Raw genomic sequence first — 22,975 nt, forward strand, 5'->3', positions numbered from 1 at the left:
GAAGAGCAAAGTTGGAGGACAAACATTACCTGATATTAGGACTCGTTACATAGTTACAGTAAGTGAGACAGTAGTGTGGGAGTAGTGTGAGGACAGACAGCTAGATCAGTGGAACAGAATAAAGTCCAGAAACAGACTCATGCATATAGTCAACTGATTTTTAGCAGAAGAGCCAGAACAATTCCATGAAGGAAAATGAACTCAGATTTATTATGTTATAGTCTTATATTAACTTTTTGCATTTTACATACTAGCGTTAAGGCCATAGAGACTGTGTCTCATTTGTTTCCTATAAATAAGCCAGAGCTAGCACATTGTGGGTACTCTGTACATGTCTGTTGAGTCCAGTTGAATCAGAAACCAAAATAATACTCAGGAACTTATATACCATCTATGTTGGATTTTGGTAAGTTTTTTTAATTAGGGGAAGGCCCAGGCAATAGTTAAATTCAAAAACACATATGCTTCTCAGAGCCATTTTTTAGGTGCATGAACAAGGGTTTAAAAAATATATATAATTTTTATTGAAATCTGGGCAGATTAGTGTTTCCAGAGATACCTTTTTTTTTTTCTAAGATGTGGCTACTTTGGATCAAGTATTGATGAATATTAGATAAAAGTCACAGCCAGAGATTCGTATCAAACTAATCTCCCTACAATTGGAAGGCCCTTCAGCATGAAAAGTGCTGAAATAATGCCAAGTAATTCATTCAGGATTTATTATGTACTTAGTAGGTACCAAGCACATAATGATGAACAAGACATACATCACTCTCACCATTTTTCTCATGTAGAAATTGCAGAAGATATTTTAAAGCCTCACAATATTTAAATATTCTTTTATTCTAGAATATAAATTAGTAGTGATTGCACATTGTAGACCACCAATCTCATGTTTCTTATAGTTACATTAATGCTATCCAGTAGAAATATAATGCAACTTGTGTATATGAGGGTACTTCAAAAAGTTCATGGAAAGTTCATATTATGTTTTAATTCTATTTTTCCACGAACTTTTTGAAGTACTCTTATATGATTTTATATTTTCTAATAGCCACATTAAAAATGTTAAAGAAACAAGTGAATTAAGTTGGATAATGTATTTTATCTAACTTAATATATACAAAATATTATTTCAACGTGTGATCAGTTTTTTTTAATTATTAAAGAAATAATTTTAATCCTTTCTTTAGTACTAAGTCTTCAAGTTTCAATATATATTTTACAATTACAGCACATCTCAGTTTGGACAAGCCGCATTTCTAGTGTTCACATTCAATAGCTATAAGTAGCTAGTGGTTACCTTATTGGACAGTGCAGGCTTATGTGAATCAACTCCTACTGAGCTACAATCTATTGACATTTACAAGTGGATTCCAGCTAGATAAAGAACTGATGGAGACCCAACATGATAGAGAACTGGCCCATAATGTTAGAGGAAAGTCACTGTATCCAGGAAAGAATTGGCATTATTCTGTTGCCAGAAATACCAGGATATGTAGTCAAGATGAACCTAATTCTGTTGTAGCTGTATAACTCTCCACCAATTTTCGTCTGAAAGAGTCCCAGAATTTTACTGTCTGGAGACGGATCTATACAGCCAAGATACAGATATATCCAAGTTGTCTTTGAGAATTTTAAACCTTTGCAATGTTCAGTGATTCCACCAATAATAAGACAGCTTTTCAAGACCTTAAAAAATACTGCTACTCAAATATGTATAATCAATTATCAATTATGTTGCAATTCTGGAAAAAAAGTCAACAATGTCGGAAAATTCTCCTAATATATTAGTGAATAAAAAGCATGTTTCAGAAAAAAAAGTACTGCTACTCACATTTCTCAATAAAATATTTGTTGGACAAATGATGAAATGAACCAATAGCCCATCTATCAGTTCTCTGATACACAAACAAAATATTTTCAGCTCTTAGTTTATGAGCCCATTTTCATTTGCATGCTTGTATTCTGTTTAAAATTCTTTTGCATTTTAACAGAATAATTTTTTCCTCTATTCGAAGGTCATTACTTCCATTAGGCTATAATATAAATCCCCTTATTTTTAAGAATATGACTTAAGTTACTACACCGTGCACAAAGAGCTGTGTTTTAAATTGTCCATTTATAATATCTCATCAAGACTGAATCTCAACTGAGATTTAAAGAGGGAGTCAGTTGGAACCAGGTTGGACTTAGTTATTGTTTTAACACAAGCGTTTATAAACTCATCATAAAATTAGTATTACTGTACTTTTACAGTAGGGTTTCTCAAGGTAGGTAGTACCATCATCTCCACTCCAACAGAATCACCTGGGGAGCAGAATCCTGGGCCCATTGCTGAATTGGAATCTCTGGAGATGGTGTTTGGGGATTTTCATGTGTAATAAATATCAAGAAAAGTTTGGCAACCACTGTCCTACAGTGAAGTTCCACTTTAGTATAACCAAAGATAAAATTGCATAGTACTATTATGTAAATCTGTTTCATTACTGGAGGAAATGTTGTTTTTAGTACTTACTTTTATTACCACCCTTGCCAGACATTTATAGTGGACTATAAATAAATTTTAAAAGGTACTCATCATTCAGCCTATAAAAAGTATGTTGTGCTTTTTTGATATATAGGTTATGAATGATGGATTCAACTAGAGTCGAATTATATTTATAATAAATGGGCTAATGTCTAAAATCAAGTTGACCAGGACCCAGATCCTATTCTTGTGCAATTTTCTCGAGTGTAGTCTCTGTAGTGTGTGTGACAATGTCAGGAAAGCTGTTCTTTAATTATTATTTTTTTCTATGAAATAATTTTAAGTGTGCTTTAATTCAGTCATAATTCTACAGAAAGCTATTGTGCCAAACACAAGTACTAGGGCATGGATAAGGGAGAAATTGGTAAAGCACCATGAAAAACAATTACATTGTATAATGTTGAATATACTAATTATCCTGATTTGAGCATCACATATTGCACACAGGTATTGACATTCAACACTGTACCTCGCAGATATGTACAATCAACTATGTTTTAATTTAAGTAAATAAATAAATTTTAATTGATAATAAATAAAAAATAAAAATGAATTGGACTCAGTATCTGCCCTGGAGGAGATCAGTCTCCACAAGGCAGGGGTGAAGAGGCAGACATGGAAGCCTTGTGTTAAAATGTAATGTGTTAAGTTTTTACAAGGCACCATGGGAGGAGAGAGAAGCCAGGCAGAGTGACTATCTGAAAATTAGACTGTGCTTTACAGAGATTACTGTTCTGTGTTTGGGTGCAAGCCACAGTCAACCAGAGCAGTGAAGACATTCCCACAAGGTAATCCAGGCCATAGGGAAGATCAGAACTTGAGTCTCCCTGATGTAAACTGCACTCTTTCCACTAAACCCAGCCTTCTTCATGAACTTGGCCTTCAAAAGCACACTGGCCTCCCTTTTTTTCACACCCAAAGGTCTCTGATAACAAGAGTTTTGTAAAGGGTGATACATTTCCTTTTCAGGCCACTAAGGTGCCATGTAATTCACTCCAGCAATAACTGAATAGGAACCTACCTTTAAAAGATGCTGAAAGTAACATGCTCCTAGTTTATTACCACATCTATTAAAGTCTAGAGAGAATCTGACTCCCTGGATTTTAAATATAGTTGAGATATGATGATGATGTTTTCTGATTTAAGGCCTGCATAAATTAGATGCAATGATTATAGTACCTGTTGTCACTTCATTCTTGCCCTATTTGCAATAACTCTTCTGCCCTCATTAATTCAGAATAAAATACCACAAGGCATTAATATAGCACATGGAGATAGAAGGGCTACATTTTTATAGCCTCAATATGAAGCCTCATTAAAGATGCCTAAGTCTTTCCTGGAATAGGGGGAAAAATGCTGCTCATTTCCTGTAAACCTCTTAATAACCTTCCTGGATAGTTACAGGTGAGGAAACTAAAGCTCAGAGCTGTTAAGTGGCTTGGGCAGGGTCACTCTGCAAGTAATTACCAGAGCCAAAATACACCCAGATCTTCTGACTCTAAATACAAGGCTCTTTATAGTACATCCTAATCTTTTGGGGATTCTATATTAAAACAGTTTGTTGACTGTTTGTAATGAAAGGCATTATTGCCATCATGTAAACAAGAACAAAAATCTTGGCATCCCCCATCTCTTTATCATCAGTGTTTTTAGTTTATCACTTCACAGTCGTTATTTGGTGTTTTCTTACAGAAGGCAACAGACTACTGCAACAGAAAATATCCTTAGATGGGAACCCCAAAGCTATACATGGAACAGCAGAGAGGTCAGATGGCCTACAGTGGTCAGCTGAGCAACCCTGTAACCCAAGCAAGCCTAAGGCAAAAACATCTCCTGTTAAGTCCAATGCCCCTGCAGCTCATCTTGAAATAAAGCCAGATGAGTTGGCAAAGAAAAGAGGTAAAGTGATTTCTTTTGCACAAATGATTCAACATATTTTGCACACACAGAAAAGTGCCGGAATGACAGAACTTTTCAAAAAATGCTGCTTAGTGAAGAGGGATGCGCATGAAATTGCATTTCTTTCTGTGACCCACATAGACTGAAAAGCAGATGTGATTTCTCCCATGTTAATCAAAGGTTTTGGATATTTAAGTGGAATTACATCACCTGTCTCTACCCCTCTGTGGCCGTTTTTCTCTTTGTAGGCATGGATAAACTTGTACCACAAATACATTCTACCCTAATTGATATAAAGCCAGTGTTAATGCAGGAGTTCTTTTAGAAATGTGAATGCTGAAAGAGACTAATGTTTCCCTGATATATGAGTTCTTGACTTGCATTGAATGAAGATGAGTTTAGAGGCTGGTATGTCTTCTTCTGATATGATTTCCCATGTAAATTCAGTTCTGTGTTATAACTTTCAGACAGTGTAATGCTGAAAGAGGGTTTTATATTTGACACTCTGGATTTTTATGATATTTTGAGCTTTGATATACTTGATACACAACTGGTATTAAAAACGAAAGGGGCTAAATCACTTCCTTTCTGATTGCCAGAAGATCAAATAATATTCTTCTCATTCAGCCTCAGTCGTATCTGATTTCCTTGGCTTTGGTTTGAGAAAGTACTTTTTTACTTTTCTTGAGGAGGATTTCTTTCTTCTAAGAAACATGCCCTTGTTGGGATAAGTACAGTCAGCCTATTTGCTATGCACTATCTGTAGACCCTGGTGACAGTTTCAGGAAATCAGGCAAGATGGGCACCGTGGAGCTGCGTTAAGTGCTGCTGCTGTAATTACAGGCCTGGCTCAGGACTGATGGGACCAGAGCCAGTGTACCTGGCACTGATGCTCCAGCCTCTCTCTAGCTCATTTGTCCTTCTCCCACCTCTGTGTCGTTTTTCTCTTCCAAAAGCCCTGCTGGCTTTTAACCATGCAGAGTGGCGTGTATAGAGAGAGCCAGCAACACAAATGGTCTTTATACATATCACACTCTGAGACACTGCAGTTTGTGATAGAACATAATGATCAGAGCCTCTTTCCAAAAAGCAGAGGAGATAAGCGTGCCCCAAATGGCCCAGCCAGACACCTCGCTATGAAATCAGAGAGGTCTCAGGGGCCATACAAGCTACCCACTCTGGGTTACAAACATTTTCTTGACAGAACTTTTTGTGTTTTTCCATTAAAAAACAAATATGAATCTCTCTTTTTTGGTGAGTTAGATGCTTTGTTTTGTTGTTTAGCTCACAAATAAAGGATAAAGCACTCAAGTTAACAATGTTTTTTCTTGACATCAATTTTAGGCCCAAATATTGAGAAATCAGTGAAGGATTTGCAGCGCTGCACTGTTTCTCTAACTAGATACCGCGTCATGATCAAGGAAGAAGTGGATAGTTCTGTGAAGAAGATCAAAGCTGCCTTTGCTGAATTACACAACTGGTGAGTAATTCAACTTAAGAACTATAAATTTATGGTGCTTAAGCTGTTCCTGTAGGTAAAAGCGTGAGATGGAAAGCATTGTTTATGTAATATATAAACATCACAGAACAACTCTCCAGTAGATTTTTTTAAAGCCCTACAGGCAGAAGCATATATCTTGGGAGTAAAAAAGAAGAGAAAGTATTTGAATAAAAAGAAACTTTGATAGAATTCATTGGCATTTGAAGTTGGCCTAAAAGTGTATGATACAGAACAAAACCTCAACAAAGAACAGAACCTCAAAAAAATGATATTGACAAATCCCTGGAAGGCTAATATGAATACTACTAAGAAAGCAAAATGTTTTTCAGCATTATCATTATAAAGTAAGAAAAACTAATTAACAGAACTCAGAAACAGCTTACGTTAGGTCAGTGATAGAATCCCATACTTGGATATCTTTAAGACTAGAGTTAAGAAATGGTGCACTGATGTGGTTTTGGTCCTGCCCTGCCCTGCAACTGGTTTTGATGGAAGACATTTCTTTGAGTCCTGTACATTTGCTCATGTCCACAATTGGAATTAAATATCTGTTAATAAAGGTTACGTTATTATCAGTAGAAAAATGTCTTCAGTTTATCAGTTAGGGCTCTTTCGGTTTCAAGTCACAGAAACCAAGTCACACTAATTAAAGACAAAAGAGAATTGATTGGCCGATATACATGAAAATTCCAGAAGATTCCTTCTTTCAAATTTGGTTCTAAACCCAAATTATATTATTTGGACTCAGTTTTTCCCTCTCTCTCTCCTTCCTTCCTTCCCCCCTTTTATCTCTCAACGTCTCCCACAGTCTCCTAGTTCTGCTCATTCTTGGCTTCATAGGCAGCATCTCTCCATGTGACAGCAAATATGAAACACCCCACCACCCCCACACTCTAGGCTTACATAATCTTCAGCACCTGTGATCTGAGAGAGAGGGCTTTATTTGCAACAGTTTCAGCAAAAGTTGAAGGGCTAATTCCTGTTGGCTGGGTTGGGTCACATATCTGTCTCTAAACCAATCACTGTGGCAACAGGGTCAGAGTCTTCTCACTACCCAGGCCAGAGGCATGTGCTTACCACACAGGTGGCAGTAAGGTGAGTCCCACCTCAATCCCGTGGACTGGGAGTTGAAGAGCCATGGTTCTCCAGAGGAAAATCAAGATGCCAGCACCAAAAGAAAGAGGAAAACTGTAAGAGAAAGAAAACATGTATCCACAATGCCCAGACTCACATAATATGTCCCCTGTATCTCATTGGCCTCCCTTAATTCTAGAACTTGATTGCATCTTGTGTTTACTTTTTCTATTCTAAGCCCTTGCTTTGATACTGATATGCCTTTTTAACAGAAATTCTAGAGTTGTGTAAAACTAAGGATTAAGCTTTACACTAAGCTAGTCTAAAATTCATGAATTTTAAACCATTTGCTACATAGAATATCAGTTTCTAAGGGTGCAGAAGACACCAGGGCCTTGAAAGAAAAACATCTCCTTCAGTTATCTTTCAGCCTCTCAGGGCCCTCTGAGGTGAGGAATCATTTCTCCCACCCACAGGTGGCATCTGGACTTCACTGCAGCTCTTCTCTGTTTGATCAGACTATAACCAGATCGTTCAGAGCAACTCCAAAAATAGGTTTGCATGCTTAGATAAGGTACAGATGCTATACAAATGAAAGGTACTATTGTTATTATTATTTTATAGTTATATGACTTTTCCAAATTATAAGTGTACCCAACTTCCAGGCCCATTCTCGAGAGCCAGGATTAACAGACTTTATCTCCGAAGGGCCAGCTAGTGGATATCTCAAGCAGTATGGGTGTAATGTCCCTGCAACTACTTAGCTCTGCTCTTGTGGCGCCAGAGCAGCCATAGATAATACAGAAAGAAAACATGCCAGATTTGGCTCATGGGGGTCATAATTTACCAGCCCGTCTGGAGGTTTTAGTTAGCTGCTCAGAGAAGACCACTCTGTCTTATCCTTTTGTGTGGCATTTTAGAATAAACTCTTCCTCTGAGGCCTCTGTATACCTTCCATCTGAGTGACTCACACACTAATTGACGAAGTGTAGCAATGACCTCAAATTACCTCTCTCTCCTCCAGCTGCTCTGAGTACTTTTTCTATTTTATTTTATTTCTTAGTAAAATGAACATCATATGGGTCATGAGACATCTTGAGATTTACAACAGATTCTTTGAGTGTTTTTCACTCCTCAAGAGCTGAAAGCACCAGGCCAGGAAAGTCAGCACCCAAGGAAGTTGTGTACCTTTTACCTGCTTGTAATTCACATTGTGTTTTAAACTAATGGGAAGGATCGCTTCTGAATGAGCTCTGCCAAACAGTACTGCAGTTTAAAAGCCACCTACTTAACAAAATGGCACTTTTACTCCAAAATGAAGAAGAAAAAATTTAGATCAACCATTTTTGGTATGCTGTTGCTTTAAAATGAGTAAACACTAGCACCTGTTTTCTGATCTAACCCTTAATAAAAATGATCCCACAATAATTGCATAAATGTTAACTTAAAAATACAACCAAAGTACTTTTTTTTTAACCAAGCATTTACACGCATTTCTGCCAAATGGAGAAATTTTGCCTGTGTTCCAAGTAAGCCTGGGGCCCAGCAAACATGGTGATGTACTTAAATAAAGCCTCCCATTTGTTTTCTAAGGAGAAAACAATGAATTTTAGGGATTGTGGTGGTCTTGAAAAATATCAGGTCACAGAATTGAAGGCAGCTTAGAAGTTTAGAAAAAAGGAAGCTTTCCTATTGATGGTGAAATCATGCACTCTAAGCATTAGAGAGAACTTTGCATCCACCACCATTCACTTTAGTACAATTGTAGCCTCAGGATTACATTATAAGGCATATCTAGATTTGGAGGACATGAGACAAGTCCTCTGGAGATATCCAAAAAGAGGAAACATCTGTTCTTAGACAGATGTTAACTCGCAGAGTACACGAGCAGCATGGATGACGTGGTCATGTACATACACTCTAGTTCCCCTTCTCCTCTTTCACTTTGGGCCACCCTGTCCTCTTAACCTCAAAGTACTCAACAGGCATTGTGTGTAGTTTAGAAAGTTCCACATAAGAAATTCTAAACTCACTTTGCTACCAAGATGCAAGCTTGAGGACCAGACTCCTGCTTGACTAAATTCTACAAAGAATACTGCTGGAATTCATGAGAATGATGATTTCAAGAGGCTGGGAGAAAGCAGTTGTTTGCCCATCCTCAATACCAAGTGAGCCCACATTAGGTAAAATGAACTAAATTCTTATCCTTCCCAATCAGGCTGTGAAGGCTTCTTTGTTCAATACAGTTATTAAAGAAAACCATTAAGTATCTAAAATCTAAATCAAAATTGGCATTTAACCAGGACACAGTTACAGAAGGCTGAATGACCATAGAATAGAGGAGTCTCATTTTTCCAGAATGAATTGGGGATTCGAGAGGGGATCAAACACGACACAGTGCTCTCACAATATGTCTTAACAGAAAATAAATTTTGCAACCCGAGCGTCTGTGTGAAAAGTTACATCAGGAACTAATATGAAACAGCTGGTTTGTTTTCTATATGGTTGGCCTCCTACCACAACTGGAAAATATTCATCCTTTGGAATCATAGCTGCCAGATTTAATTGTTTTTGTGTGCAAACTAGTCTAGCTTCTCATCACAAATCTGTGTGTGTGTGTCCAAGTTGATCGTGAAGGCTTAAAATGAATAGTAAAACATTAAGTTCAAAAAACATCGAGGAAGGTGAATAATACTTGATAGTTTTGCCATATGCTAGGAGAAAGAGTATTCGAAAATGTAGCTGTAAAAATTCTGTTAGGTGCTATTGTCAATTTAACATCTAATTGAAAGCACTCGTAAGGAAAATGGAAGAGGGTAATGAGCCCATGGAGTAGAGTGTGTGCTTGGGCTGGAGATGGAGAAAAGGGATTGTAGAGCAGGGGGGTGGGTGGGGACAATCTTTATAGGCTGCTTTGCTTTCAAATAGGAAGGGCAATTAGTCAAAGCGCACATTCTGTATAAAGGGGCCAGAAATGTTTCTATACCTCCTGTTTATTTTTTCCTGAAGCAGTGCCAGGTCTGGCCCAAGCAGAATTTGGAAGTAGCTCAGGAGTTTCAGCTCCCCAACCGTATCCTCGCCCACTTCTCCTTTCTCTGCCTGCTTTCCCTTCATCTAGGAGAAGGGAAAAACAGACAACAAAGACAGGGGAACCTCCTGCTGCTCCCTACAGACCAGGCCTCCTCACTGTGACACTTCAGTCAAGATAGGAACTTGGAATGCTGTCTCCATGTGCCTTTTCTTTTCTTCGTTTTTAACCTTTGAAACTCATTTGTCTTGTGTAACAACTAACTTCATCCTTTTGATGACTATGTGTCTTCCCTCCCCAAGTGACATATTTGCATGTTAACAAATGCTCTGTTGAGAATCTCTCCCCCAGCCAAAAGAAGAACTCTAAAAGTGAGAATATCAGGCTGAAGAAAAGCTATTTTGAGATAAGTTTATCTTCTTCCAGTATCCCTCAAATCCCTTTCAACTGCTACTGAAGCCCTGTTGTAGCCAAGCAGAACAACTCATAGATTATCAAGGTGATCAACAGGGTGGCCCTACACACAGACAGGATGTCATCACTGTGACATTTTAAATATTTTGTCCTTTTTCTAGGATGTGAATTTAAGAAGGCCTCCCAGATAGTAAATTACTGGTGGGGCTGTTGCACTTCAGAACAACGCCTGTGACACTCTGTCCCATGTTCCCAGTTGCCTTTTCCTTGGACTCCCAAATAATATGAAACTATTGAAGCATATGTCCTTGGAGACACTTTGAGTCCAGATAAGACCATTTTTCTTCACTTTTGCAGGTTTGTCACACAGCAGGATTTTTGCTTTGCTAGTTGGTTTCCCCCCACATTCTTCAAACTTTTCATTGCTTTTGTGTGATACCTGGCTTGCCATACATGCTAAAAGCCTGTGGAGTTTTTATTTGTTCCCTTTGTGAATAGCTTAACACTAAAAGATGATGCCTGTAAATTAATATTTACTTCTCTTTATACCAAAATAGATGTATGTACACTATAATTAAAAACATTTAGAGCTTTGTGTCATCCCTAGGTGGCACCCACAGAGATACTGATTTCACTGGTCTGCAATTGTCCCAGGAAAAGGCATTAAAAAAAAAAACAAAAAAACTCCACAAAAAACAGGTGATTCTCTTGGCATCTGTGGTTGAAACCACTGCTTGAGTATCCCCCAACGGGAGTAATATGTCTGGGGCCAGAGCAGTGGTTCTAAATGGGATGAATTTGCCCCCCAGGAGAGAGTTGGTCTGGAAATACTTTTGACTGTCACAGCTCCAGGGAAGGAGTGCTTCCGGCATCTAGTAGGTAGGCCACGGTGCTGCTGACCGTCCTAGAACGTACAGGGCAGCTCCTCTCACCTCTCCCATAACCAAGAATTATCTGTCCCAAGATGTGAATAGTGCTTGTAAAGCCGGGGCAAGAGGAAAGTGAGAGGCAGAGTGCATCCATCTGTCCTGCCGCGTGTCCTGCTGTTGCTCCCCGAGGGAAGGATGGAGGCTTCTCCCTCTACAACACCCCTGAGCTTCTGTCTGCTCCCCCAGTCGCCTTCCTAACCCACCACTGGAAACATGAGTATGAGAGAGGGAATTTCCTTTCCAATTACTTAAATACCAAAAAAACAAACCCCATAGTGTCTTCTCTTTTCATATCAATGTAGTAGGAAATTTTTTTCCATACTGCCTGAAACATAAACCTTCTAGCTACACATTTTAAAAAATTACATTTTTCGCCTCCTTGAGACCAGAAAAACAATTATATTGAAGTGTAGAAAATTGAGGGCTTTGCTCTTTTGTCTGTTTTTCATTACAGAATTCAACTCAGTCCTTAGAAAATGGAAAAATTAAGAACTGAAGGTTGTAGCTAATGATAGACAGTTCCTTTCATTAGCCATTCTGTTCCTACCTAAGGCTTTTTCTCATTTTGCAATAAAACCAAATATCACAGTGGGAACCAGAATTAGGATGAAAATCTGAGGCTTGTAAAGATAAATACAGTAGGGAATTATTCTATTAAGCATCTTCTGGAGGTTATTCTTCTTTGGCTTCAGCCAGGCAGCAATATTAGTTGGTCTTTCTGGACATACACGGAATATGTTCAACTACTCTAATACCAATGATATATTCAGGTGTGCCAGCTCTTGTGCCGTTTAGACTGAATGAAACAGAAGGTTTCTTCACATATCTTATGGTGCAGTAATGGTTGAACAAACACTCATTGGCCGTGTAATTACTCTCTCTTACTTAGGAGAATCATTAGAATTGTGGAGCTATATATTCTTTAATAGGTAAGTATTAGAAAAATACATATTATGTGAAACAGTTTCTAGAATCAGATCTGTGTCACAGAATAGGTGATCTGACAACAAGTAAATCTGGCTTTTGAGTTCAGTCTCATGGAGGGTGTTGATATGAGTTTGGGTAACAAGTAGAGATTGCATTGTAAAACCAGTGTGGCCGAAGCAGTAAGCACTCCTGATGTATATATGAAAATCTAGCATATCTGCAGTAGTGTAGTTGTACAGTGATAAAATGATGCTTTTCTTTGTGTCATTCAACAGCACATGTTTATAATGGGATTACCAATAGGAGAGCCAACTTCAGGAGCCCTTTGAGCCACTTAGCACCACTTAGTATTGTTAGATAAAGCTTTCAATTCCCTATGTAATTACCGGGAATGTATTAAATGATTATTAAATTTTTCCAGCTCCTTAGACTAAATGTACTGAAGACAAAATCAAGAGTTTCGGTTGTGTGTGTTGTTATGGCTTTTTTTTTTTTAAATCAAGAGTTTGGATTGTGTTTTTATAAATTTTTTAAAAAGGAATTTAATAAAAGCTCTCTATATCCTTCTGCTCTGGGAATGAATACAATCTTCCCATTGATCAAAACCTGTACAAACAAGACTTTCTAACTAATCTCTTTCCTCTTTATCAAATGGTTTTTCTAAGTGTCCACCTGCTTGTGACTTGTACAAAGCACTATACAAACAAATTTGTTTCTTTGCCTCACACCCAATATTCAATATTATGCCAGAATGTTAAAAAGAACTCACAGTATGGGGATGAACATACATTTGCAAAGGATACCAAGAGACAGTAATGGCAGGGGCTAATAATATATTTATGCCTCATGAGAGCCATATGTATGGTTTTTGTTGCTCTCTAGCTGACAAATTGCCCAAAATGACTCCTTTTCCTCACTACGCACCAGTCCAATAAACAGAAATAAGCTCCAGGATCCATTCTGAAATTGTGAAAAGGGCAAATACTATATAATATGGAGAAACTCAAGGTTCCTGTGACTTTGTGACTAAGGCAAGTCCTTTGGGTACAGTGTATTTCAAATCTTACCTCATTTGTGAATACGTGTCATTCCAAATAGGTATAGCTCACTCTTTTGGAGGTGAAAGCTTCTCTTTTCCTATTTTCTTTCCTCCCTGGGGTTTTTCTCTGCAATAGATGTTTCCCCAGGGCCACTACAAGGACTGAATGAATCAGTTGACTGAAGGAAGAGCAGGCTGATAAATACAAAAAGTACCGAACTGGCCTTTTTCAGTTTAGGCACAGTCCCCAGGAAACCAGCATGAATAGCAGCTCATATTAATAGCCTTCCTGAGCTACATGTGTGGATTACCTCCATGGGTTACGTCAGCTGCTCACTTGGCACTGGAAGTCAGCTTTGCCTTCACTGTAGCCTTCTTTGTGGAATAATAGACCCACAACAAGAGCTGGAGGACAAGTTGATTCTGATTTCAGCTTAAAATCTGAATCTTTCCAGCAAATGAAGGCTACCAATCTACCAGCCTGGTAGCACCCTTCTGAAAAGGAATTGTTAATTTTCATCATAAGATAGAAACATAAAAAAGAGTTCAGCAAATTGTTCTATCTGCACATTCCTATTGGGTAATAGAGTATGATCTTTTTTATTAAAAATTTATAATATAGGGCCGGCCCGGTGGTGCACTGCTACAGTGCGCCGCTTGGGAGCGCGACGGTGCTCCCGCCGAGGGTTCGGATCCCACATACAGACCAGCCGCTCACTGGCTGAGCGAGGTGCGGGCGCAACACCAAGGGTTGCGATCCCGTTGCTGGTCCCGGTCCGGTACGGGGGCAACACTGAGGGTTGCGATCCGTTGCCGGACACGGAAAAAAGACAAAAGACAAAAAAAAAAAAAAAAAAAAAATTTATAATATAATCCATTTTCACTGGGAATAATAAGTTAAACTTATTCTTCTATATTAGTATAAGTATGTAATACATTGTATAAGTTGAACTTAAAAGGAGAGAGAAGGACTGTGGCTACTAGAGTTAGGAAAGAAAGGGGAAGGGGGGGATAGGGAGAGCTGGTTAATGGACACAAAATTACAGCTGGACAGAAAAAATAAGTTCTCTTAATATTCAGTAAACCCAGAAATCTATAATTAACAATGACTTACTACATGTTATCAAATGACTAGAAGAGAGGAGAGAAAATGTTCACATCACAAAGAAATGATTGTTTTGCAATGATGAATATGCTAATTATCCTGATTAGATCATCACACACTGTATACATGTATTGAAATATAACTCTTGCCCCATAAATATGCACAAGCAATATGTTTCAATAAAAAAATTAAAATTAAAACATGAAATAAAATACATTATAAAATTAAAAAGTGAGATAACTCAGGTCACAATTTCAAAATGGATTTTGGAGCTTATGTCTATTTATTGGACTGGTACTCCTCAGTAAGACTAAGGAGTCATTTTGGGCAATTTGTCAGCTAAGACAGCAACAAATTGTATGGAAAGGCTGTACCAAAAGTCAATATAATAGAATTCCTTATGTGTGTGCTACATTATTCTTCTAGTGACTATAAACTCTTGCTTCTTACTAGGCCATAGACTAATAAAAGTCACATTTTCCAAGGTTAATTAACCACTTATTAGGAGGCATAGAGTGTACAATTAGACAGAAAGGGGTTTAAATCTCATCTCCACATATTCTAGCTCTGAAGCTGGTTGAATGTCTTAACTTCTACTCTATAAACAGGGGTACTGCTATCACTTTCTAAGGGTTTTGTGAAAATTCATATGCAATATAATATATTTATCAGATCATTCTAGAAAGTCACTTGCCTGGCCCATGATAGATATTCAGTCAAGGCTGGTTTTCTTCCCTTCCGGAGTAACATTTAGGAAATTTCTTTTTCTCTGCACCAAGACACTAGGAAGAAGTTATCCTTCTCCGGTTTTTTCTTTATTTAGCATGCAGTGGATCCCAGCTATGAGATATGGATACTTCATCACAACTTTTACTGTTTATTGCTGGATGGAGAGAGAAGTAAGGCAAAGGGACCCCCGGTTCTGAATGGCCAGTTGCCATCAAAACAGCCCTCCTGCCCCTTTTACATCTTGCCATGCCTCTCTCTACATCTCTCTTTTTCTTTCTTCATTCATCTGTTCAGTGGATAGATGAACATGTGCCAAGCCTGTAGTTCTCAAACTTTCAAGTGCACGAGGAGGAACACCGGGCCCCATAACCAGAGATTCTGATTCCGTGAGGGGGGGGGGGGCAGGAATCTTCTTCTGATGAGTAAGTAAGTACATTGAGTATGAGCATGGGTGGTCTGAGGACCACACCTGAAGAAGCACTGCTAAAAAGACTGAGGGATAAAGACAGTCTGTTTCCTCAAAAAGCCCAAGATCTAGTGGGTACAGATAGAAACAAGCAATAATGGAGCTGTACCTGGAAGAGGGGGAAGTCAGCTCTGGTTGGCTGGGTAGGAAAGGGTCTATCACAGACGTGACATTTGAGCTGGGTCTTGAAGGAAGACTAGAAATTTGCCAGATGGAAAAGAGAGAAAGAAGATTCCGTGCAGAAGAAACAACATGAGGAATCAGAAGCACAAAAGACCATATTGTGCTCTGGGAGGAGTATGTACCCTGGGTCTCACTCCATCAATAAATCAATTTTTAGCACATCCCTTAAGTCAGAAATTCACTTATAAATTACTTTTCTTAATCTATGTACTAAAGATTAGGAAATTCTACTTTTTTGAATAAAATTAAGTACAGTCGTCTCTTGGTATCCATGGGGGATTTGTTCCCAGGAACCCACACTCACCTGCCCACCCACAAACTCCAAAATATTTGTAATACCTAATACAATGTCAGTACCATGTGAGTAGGTGTTATACTGTACTGTTTTTATTTGTATTATTTTTTATTGTGTATCATTATTTTTTATTGAGTTTTATCCCCGAATATTTTTGATCCACAATTGGTTGAATCCGCAGATGAGGAATCTGCAGTTAAAGAAAGCTGATGGTACATAAAGTTTAATATTTTATTTGGGTCCCCACTTTGGAAGCCACTGGACAAGGCATTACTGAGGACTGAGGATGGAGGGCAGCATGTGACACTAGAAGTGCCAAGTGGTAAAGAGCTTACTGCCCAAAACAGAAAGAACACATCCCCGCCCCCGCCGTTCACAGGAGAGCCTAGGAGTGCACAGCCTGCCGGGAGGCCAGGAGCAGTGGGGCGAGGCCCAGCCGCCTCGGGTTGGACATAAGCCAGCATTTCTGGTCCTTCTTATACCACATCAGTCTCTTCCAGTGTCTGTCCCTAAATTATTCATGTTCAACAGCCATGATACCTTCTGCATAGACAACCACCACCACCACCACCACCACCCCCGCCCCCCCGATTTTTTTGGAAGGAAATACAACGAGAGTATTCAGAGTGGTTGGTTGGCTCTATTTTGTGTATGAGACAGAGAGGGATTTCTGCCTTGTTTTGTTTTATTTTCAAATTTGTTTTATTTTATCCTGCTTTCTGTATTTCTCAGGTTTTTTTGTTTTGTTTTGTTTTTATTAAGCATGTAAAATGAAGTAAAAATGTGAAGAATGTTAAGTCAATTTCCTAAATTGTACCCTTGTGCTATAAGACATCTGACGTCCACAGACAGGATTGTTTGCTTTCTCCTTCCATAGGTATAGCTTTAAAAACGGGGGTGATGGGGTAAGTGGTAAGTCATATCATTTTTATAGTTACAGATACTGAAATATAGTTAAGTTACATTCTCTGAATAGTGAACTCCATGGAAAGAGACCAAAGTAAGTAGTAGTTAGCAAAGATAAGAAATTATATTAAGAAAAGTCATATGTAAAATTCTAAATGGAGGTATATGAAGAATGTAGATTTTTTTCAGTTGAACATTTGGTGTTGTGAGATTTGTAGACTTTGTAGGGTTTTGCAATTTGTCATGTAAAAAATTCCAAGAAGAAAGACCCCTGTAGTTTTTGTTTGTTTAATTAACCGTGACCTTTTTGAGGAACTCCAGAATTTTCTAAGTGTTGGGAGTTTAGTTCTTATGCTAAATCTTCACATCTCTCATTCCAGAAATGCACCTCAGATGATCTGATTTAATACTCATAAACAGTGGTTTCAAGTCATTGTACGATTCCAATACACTTATAAAGTATGCAGACTAAGAGATATTAACACATCGTGTTACCTCTGACGAAAGAAATAGAAATAAAACAGGCTCAGCCTGATTGGCAAATCAAGTGCAGTTGTTGATGTTCATTGAAAGAGGGGTTTTTCCTTTGCTTTGTATGTGGAGCGTGGTTTATGCTTCAAGGCACCGCAACTTTATTTCCCTGATAGACATGATTAGTAGGCAGCTCTTCAAAGGGTTGTGTCCCAAACCCAGTCTACATGCTGTACTTATGTATGTTGGGTTTTGTATGTTTGCCAAGTAACATTGTGAAATGCAAGAAATCTCCATAAAGATCAATTTGTCACCACGGCTGCATTCAGAAAAGAGTTCAAGTTACCGAAAAACCTAAATGCAAAAATGTAGAGTGGAAGGTGACAGACACAGGAATCTTAGCAGTGTAGCAATAAACAAAAAAATAAACATAGCCAAACTACTTGATAATGATCCCAGGGTTAAATTAGCAACAGTGGGAGAGGAAAGTAGGAGAGACATTTCTGGGAGAGACTCCAGAGGACATAATCATGTGGGAAGTGAAAGAAAAAGGCATGGAAACTTGGTGAGTTGTCCTAGTAACCAGTATACAGGGTAGAGGAGAGGGGACAGGATGGGTGTAGAACGGACAGAGAAGAGCTGGGAATTGGCAGCATGCAAGAGCTGGGAATACAGAATCACACACAGTCTTGCTGTGGTTTTGGCCATGCAGCTGGGGAGCAAGCTTTGTTGACAGCTGCAATGGTTGAGAAATGGGTGATCTGAAGCGCCTGCCTAGTTTTGCCCTGGGCCCAGGAATCGCTGGTAATACTTGGGGGGGTTGGATTGGAAATGGTACCCATGGGAAACCGTACATTATGCCTTAAATGCGTAAAGGAAGTTTTCCTGCCCTCCACCTGCTGGGCAGAATCCTCTCACTGAGGGGAAAGGACACAGATGCCTGATCTCCTGGGCAGTACAGGCATCTCTTGCCTCAGTACTGGCTAGCAAAGGGCAAACGTGGCTCCCCAGCTCAGGACCCACTAGTGGCTACTGGGCACTGCTACGCTGTCAGGAGCCCAGCTGGCATTCCTCTGAGCTGTGGTCACAGTCCATACTCCTATGCTGTAATAAGGGGCTGGACCCACAGTGGGGGGCAATAGTCTTTATACAGGGAAGCCTGCCTTTAGGACTTATCACTCATTTGCATGCTTTATGCTGTCTACGAAGAAGCCAGAAGGGCTGAAACACGCTGTTAGCATTCATTAGACTGTCTTCTCCCCAGCAGTTCCACCTTCTCTTTCTCTGTCAGAGCGCTGGGGATCCAGGCTCTCCTACAGCTCCTCCTGCCAGGACCTGCTCCAGCCCAGGCCTCCTTCCTGGTGCCCCAGCCTGGTTGTTCTGAAGCCCTTTATTCACAAGAAGGTCCTGAAGCGAGATTGTCTGGGATCAGATAGTCCCAGGCAGTTCCTCTCACTCTGGTCTCCCTGAGGCAAAACATCGGAGTTTTAACTCTTTAACATCTAGCTCTGGCTGTTGTTGCAGATTGATTTCTTTAAATTTTCTTTAAAATTCTGCTTTCATTTCTCAATATCCACCACAAATTCTGTTCTCCGGTTTATCAACCACTGACGTCCTGGGGCTGCCATCTCACAGCATCTTTATTTCTGAAGAATACTAGACCTGATGTGGCTCATCCGAGCTTTCACACAAAGCAGTCTTGTCACTCAGTGTCTGAGTCTCCAAGTTTTTTATTTTTTTAGGCAGCTGGCCAGGACAGGGTTGAACCCTGGACCTTAGTGTTATCAGCACCATGCTCTAACCAAGTGAGCTAACCAGTCAGCCCTATTAGTCTCCAGATTTAAAGACAAGTCTTTCACAGAGCATAAAATGATACCTCTATTCCTACTAAAGAATCTTTCTGGTTCTTTTTATTATTGTTATTATTAGTCCCCTATAGAAAGGAATCAAGACAGTGGAAACATTTTTATAAAATGACACTTTATCTCTGTGATTAACTATATAATAAACCATAAAGTCTTTGCCATGGTAATGTCCTTACACCTTATTGCTTGCATAATAAAAGCTTTTTTATGGCAACAAAATAAAATTTTACTATCCAGGCAGTTTAGATAAAATGAGAAGACGTGTTTTAGGAAGGAGAAAAGGCACTTCTGCAACACGTGAGGTCACTGCAGGTTTTATGTGAGCTCTGTTTACACAGAACGTGTTTGATGTATCTCAAGTCTAGTGCCCTCCAGAGTGCTTTCCTCAACCATTTAGAGAACTTTTAGTGGCCAGTGAAAAGCTAGTTAAACAGTGCTGTATTTCTGTTAAGTACAGAGGATCACTGTTGAAAAGCAAAAATATTCAAAACTTAGAGTTTGAGATGATTAGTGGGAGAAGCACAAATTTCAATAGTTAAACCACCCCAATTTACACACAGAATCATCAACTACCTGTTTTGATTCTGAACCAAACTCTGTGCTTAGTGAATATCGTTACCCTTTTATTAATAAGTTTATGTCTCAAATGATAAGATTCTGTCAAGGAACAAAATTACATAAATTATTGCACAAACATGAATTATGTGCAAGCACCACAACATACTAGTTAAGGAAAAGTTTCATTATCGTTATGCCATGGAAAAATGAATATATTGTCTTCCCTTAATTCATCACTATCAAGCAGTTTTTGCTAAGGAACCCACAAGAGTCTAAGATCATATAGTTGAGCAGAAGCTTTCTAAACTCAGTCCAGTGCTCCCTGAGGAAGTGATGAAGTGAAGACCTGAAGGAAGAGTCAGGAATTAATTAGATGAAAAGAGGCAAGATTGAGGAGGAACATTGTCTTCAAGGCAGACGGAGGGGCGTGTGCCACGGCCCTGTGGCAAAGAGAGAGCAGGGCTCATCCCTGCTGGGTGAGATCGTTGCAGTAGGTACTGACACTCTACCTAATGTGCCTAGCCCACAGTAGGCACCCACAAACTCTTAGTTATGATCAACTCTCATTTTGAGGCAACTGAAGGCTGAGATCTGTCTACACAGGTGTACCTCGAAAGCAAGTGTGTGAGCTCTGTACGTCTCCAATAGGAATGTGGTCCATGACCTTGTCTGTGATTCTTCTGTGACTCATCACCTCTGGTATCATTCCTCTCAAAGGACCTTCCTCCTCTCTCCTCCCTCCATATCTGATAATCAAACCATATTTGCTAAGCACCCTCTGTCCTTATCCAGCCTGCAGATTTGTTTTTCATCAAGCAGCACTTCAGTGTGTATCTCTGTCCTGGTACTTCTAAGAAGATTCAATGGGACGTGCAAATGGCACTTGAAATTGCTCACGAAGCTGGATGTTACACCCAGGCTTTATAGGCATTTGGAAGGTTTTTGACACGGTCTTTCTTTGACCCTTCTGTTAGTCTGGCGCTAGCTTCATGGGCTGCTGGCTCCTCACTGTCTGACAGCCTGCCAAGGACAGGCTGGCCTTTTCTACTTCAACCTCTGCATTCTCTTCCCACAGTTACTCTTCCCTTGACAAGCCTCTTGTCTCGAAAGCAAAACCCAAGGAGCCCTCAGATCCACCTTATTGAGATTCTTGAGGGAGGGTCAGGTTTATCTGCCTTGGCCTGGCCCCTGATCTTGGTTCGCGTCAGTTCTGCAGTTCATCCTGACTCCGCAGAGATCCCCTTGGCCTGACTTTGTGCATGTGTTTTGAAAGCAGTCATACAGACATAGCAGCGCCTGAATTACTGAGGTGCTTGAAGATGATCGTTTTTGTTGAAATACCCAGAGGACCGGAAGCATGGTTTGATGCCAACTTCATAGGCTTTTTCACATCCTCAAGTGTGTGGATTAAGCAAATGAACAATTGATTGTGTAAACCTTCATCCCTTCTATTGCTGGCCCGGAAGGCCTGAACTAACTGTTGTATAATATCCAGCTTTGTTTAATATGTGTTAGACTGGGGATATGTATTATACCCCAAATGTCCATCTTGTAAACTCTCTGGGCGTAAAATTATGTTAACAAATTTAATCAACAAAAGTTTTACCATGATCTTGTAACAGGTAAAGAAATTAGCAAAGTCCTCTTCCCACCCATTTTCCCCAACCAACACGTACACAGGCAGCAGATTTCCAGCCTCCAGTGCCTCTGCTTTGTTTGGGTGGTGGGGACTGCAGGACTGTATGGGGCCATCCTGGTACTCCCGCTGCAGTCTGCTCCTCTGCTACCCACTGGACATCAGGAAACATGCCAGTCTGTGTCACATGCACATATCTCCCATAGTGTGTGCCATGCATGCCCTCAAAACCTGGAGACTCTATTTAGAAGCCTCTAGTTGATAGGGGAGGGAAAATTCTAATTTCTTCTTCTTGCCATCACCATTTTCTTCCCTGCCTGTTTTTCACTGTTTCCCCAGTGAGTCCCGCAGGTTTTCTCACATTCTTCTCAGCTCTCCCAAAAAGAATGTAGGCTCCACAGGGTGGAAGGAATCTTTCTTTTTAGTCCACAGCTGTATTCCCAGCCCCATAACCCTTGCCAGGCACATAGCAGGCACTTGGCAAGTATTGGTCAAATGAACAAAGGTTTTGTCAGTCTTCCTGTTTCAGTCTTCTCTGTGGCATATTCTTGTAGAGCCGTCCCAAACCTTGTGCAACCAGGCCTCACTCCACAGGTGAAGAGAATGGAGCACAGGTTACCTGCAATTCTCACCTGACCTGTGGCTGCAGCACTATGTAACCCTGCAAGTCAACCCTTAAGCTCCAAATGGCTTGTCTGGACTCCTATTCTGCATCCTGAGGGCATCCAAAGCCCTCTCCAAGATTTGTGCCAGTTCTGGGTAGGGTTTTACATTCCCATGGTCACTCTACTTTGAGGCTGTGCCTCTGGCCATCTCTTCGGCTTGCATTGACCCAGAAGTGAAACCCAGCAGTGCCTCAGTTTCTGTGTGTGTGTGCATGCATGCATATATCCAAACCATGCTCACCAAGATGCAGCATCCTAAGCCAGGCACACAGCACTCACCTTACAATGGCAACGAGACGTTCTGGCTCCTGGAACTTCTCTTGCCCACCCCAGTGCTGGCAATTCCTCCCAGCCTCTTCCCCCTACACAGCTCCCAGCCTTCTTGCTGACTCTTCTCTCTCTCTTTTTTCCTCCCTATCTATTGGGAATAAAAACTCAAAACATTTTCTCATGCAGAATAGCTTAACCATGTATTTGTAGTTTGGGCTCCTGGCTTCAGATCTCTAGGTTCTCACCTTATCTCCTGAACAGCTTGTGCATTAGCCTTTGTTTCCCTAAACCAAGATGGGAGTACCCTTTCTAAAAAGGTTGTAAAAAACATAAACAAAAAACATACTTGCCCCTATTATGGCTGCATTTGTGAACTTGACAGAGTAGCTTAATATAGCTTGTAATCACAGGAGCACAAAACCTATTGACTCAACCAAGCATTTCATACAGTTACCAGATATATGCTGGTTGATGCATAGACAGAC

At 39.8% G+C, this 22,975-nt stretch overlaps 1 protein-coding gene across 5 annotated transcripts in view; it reads left to right on the plus strand.

The window, feature by feature from the left end:
• Nucleotides 1-22,975, plus strand: part of SPATS2L (spermatogenesis associated, serine-rich 2-like) — a 180,020-nt gene that overhangs the window by 137,726 nt on the left and 19,319 nt on the right. For 4 of the 5 annotated variants that reach the window (XM_008575549.1, XM_008575550.1, XM_008575548.1 and 1 more), the window contains exons 7-8: nt 4,223-4,429; nt 5,774-5,909. In XM_008575549.1, the coding sequence (XP_008573771.1) occupies nt 4,223-4,429; nt 5,774-5,909 (343 nt within the window). The remainder of the gene's footprint in view (nt 1-4,222; nt 4,430-5,773; nt 5,910-22,975) is intronic. The other variant, XM_008575552.1, reaches the window with a different exon arrangement.

This window comes from Galeopterus variegatus, unplaced genomic scaffold (assembly GCF_000696425.1).
Source record: "Galeopterus variegatus unplaced genomic scaffold, G_variegatus-3.0.2 Scaffold1205, whole genome shotgun sequence".
NCBI classification, from domain to species: Eukaryota; Metazoa; Chordata; class Mammalia; order Dermoptera; family Cynocephalidae; genus Galeopterus; species Galeopterus variegatus.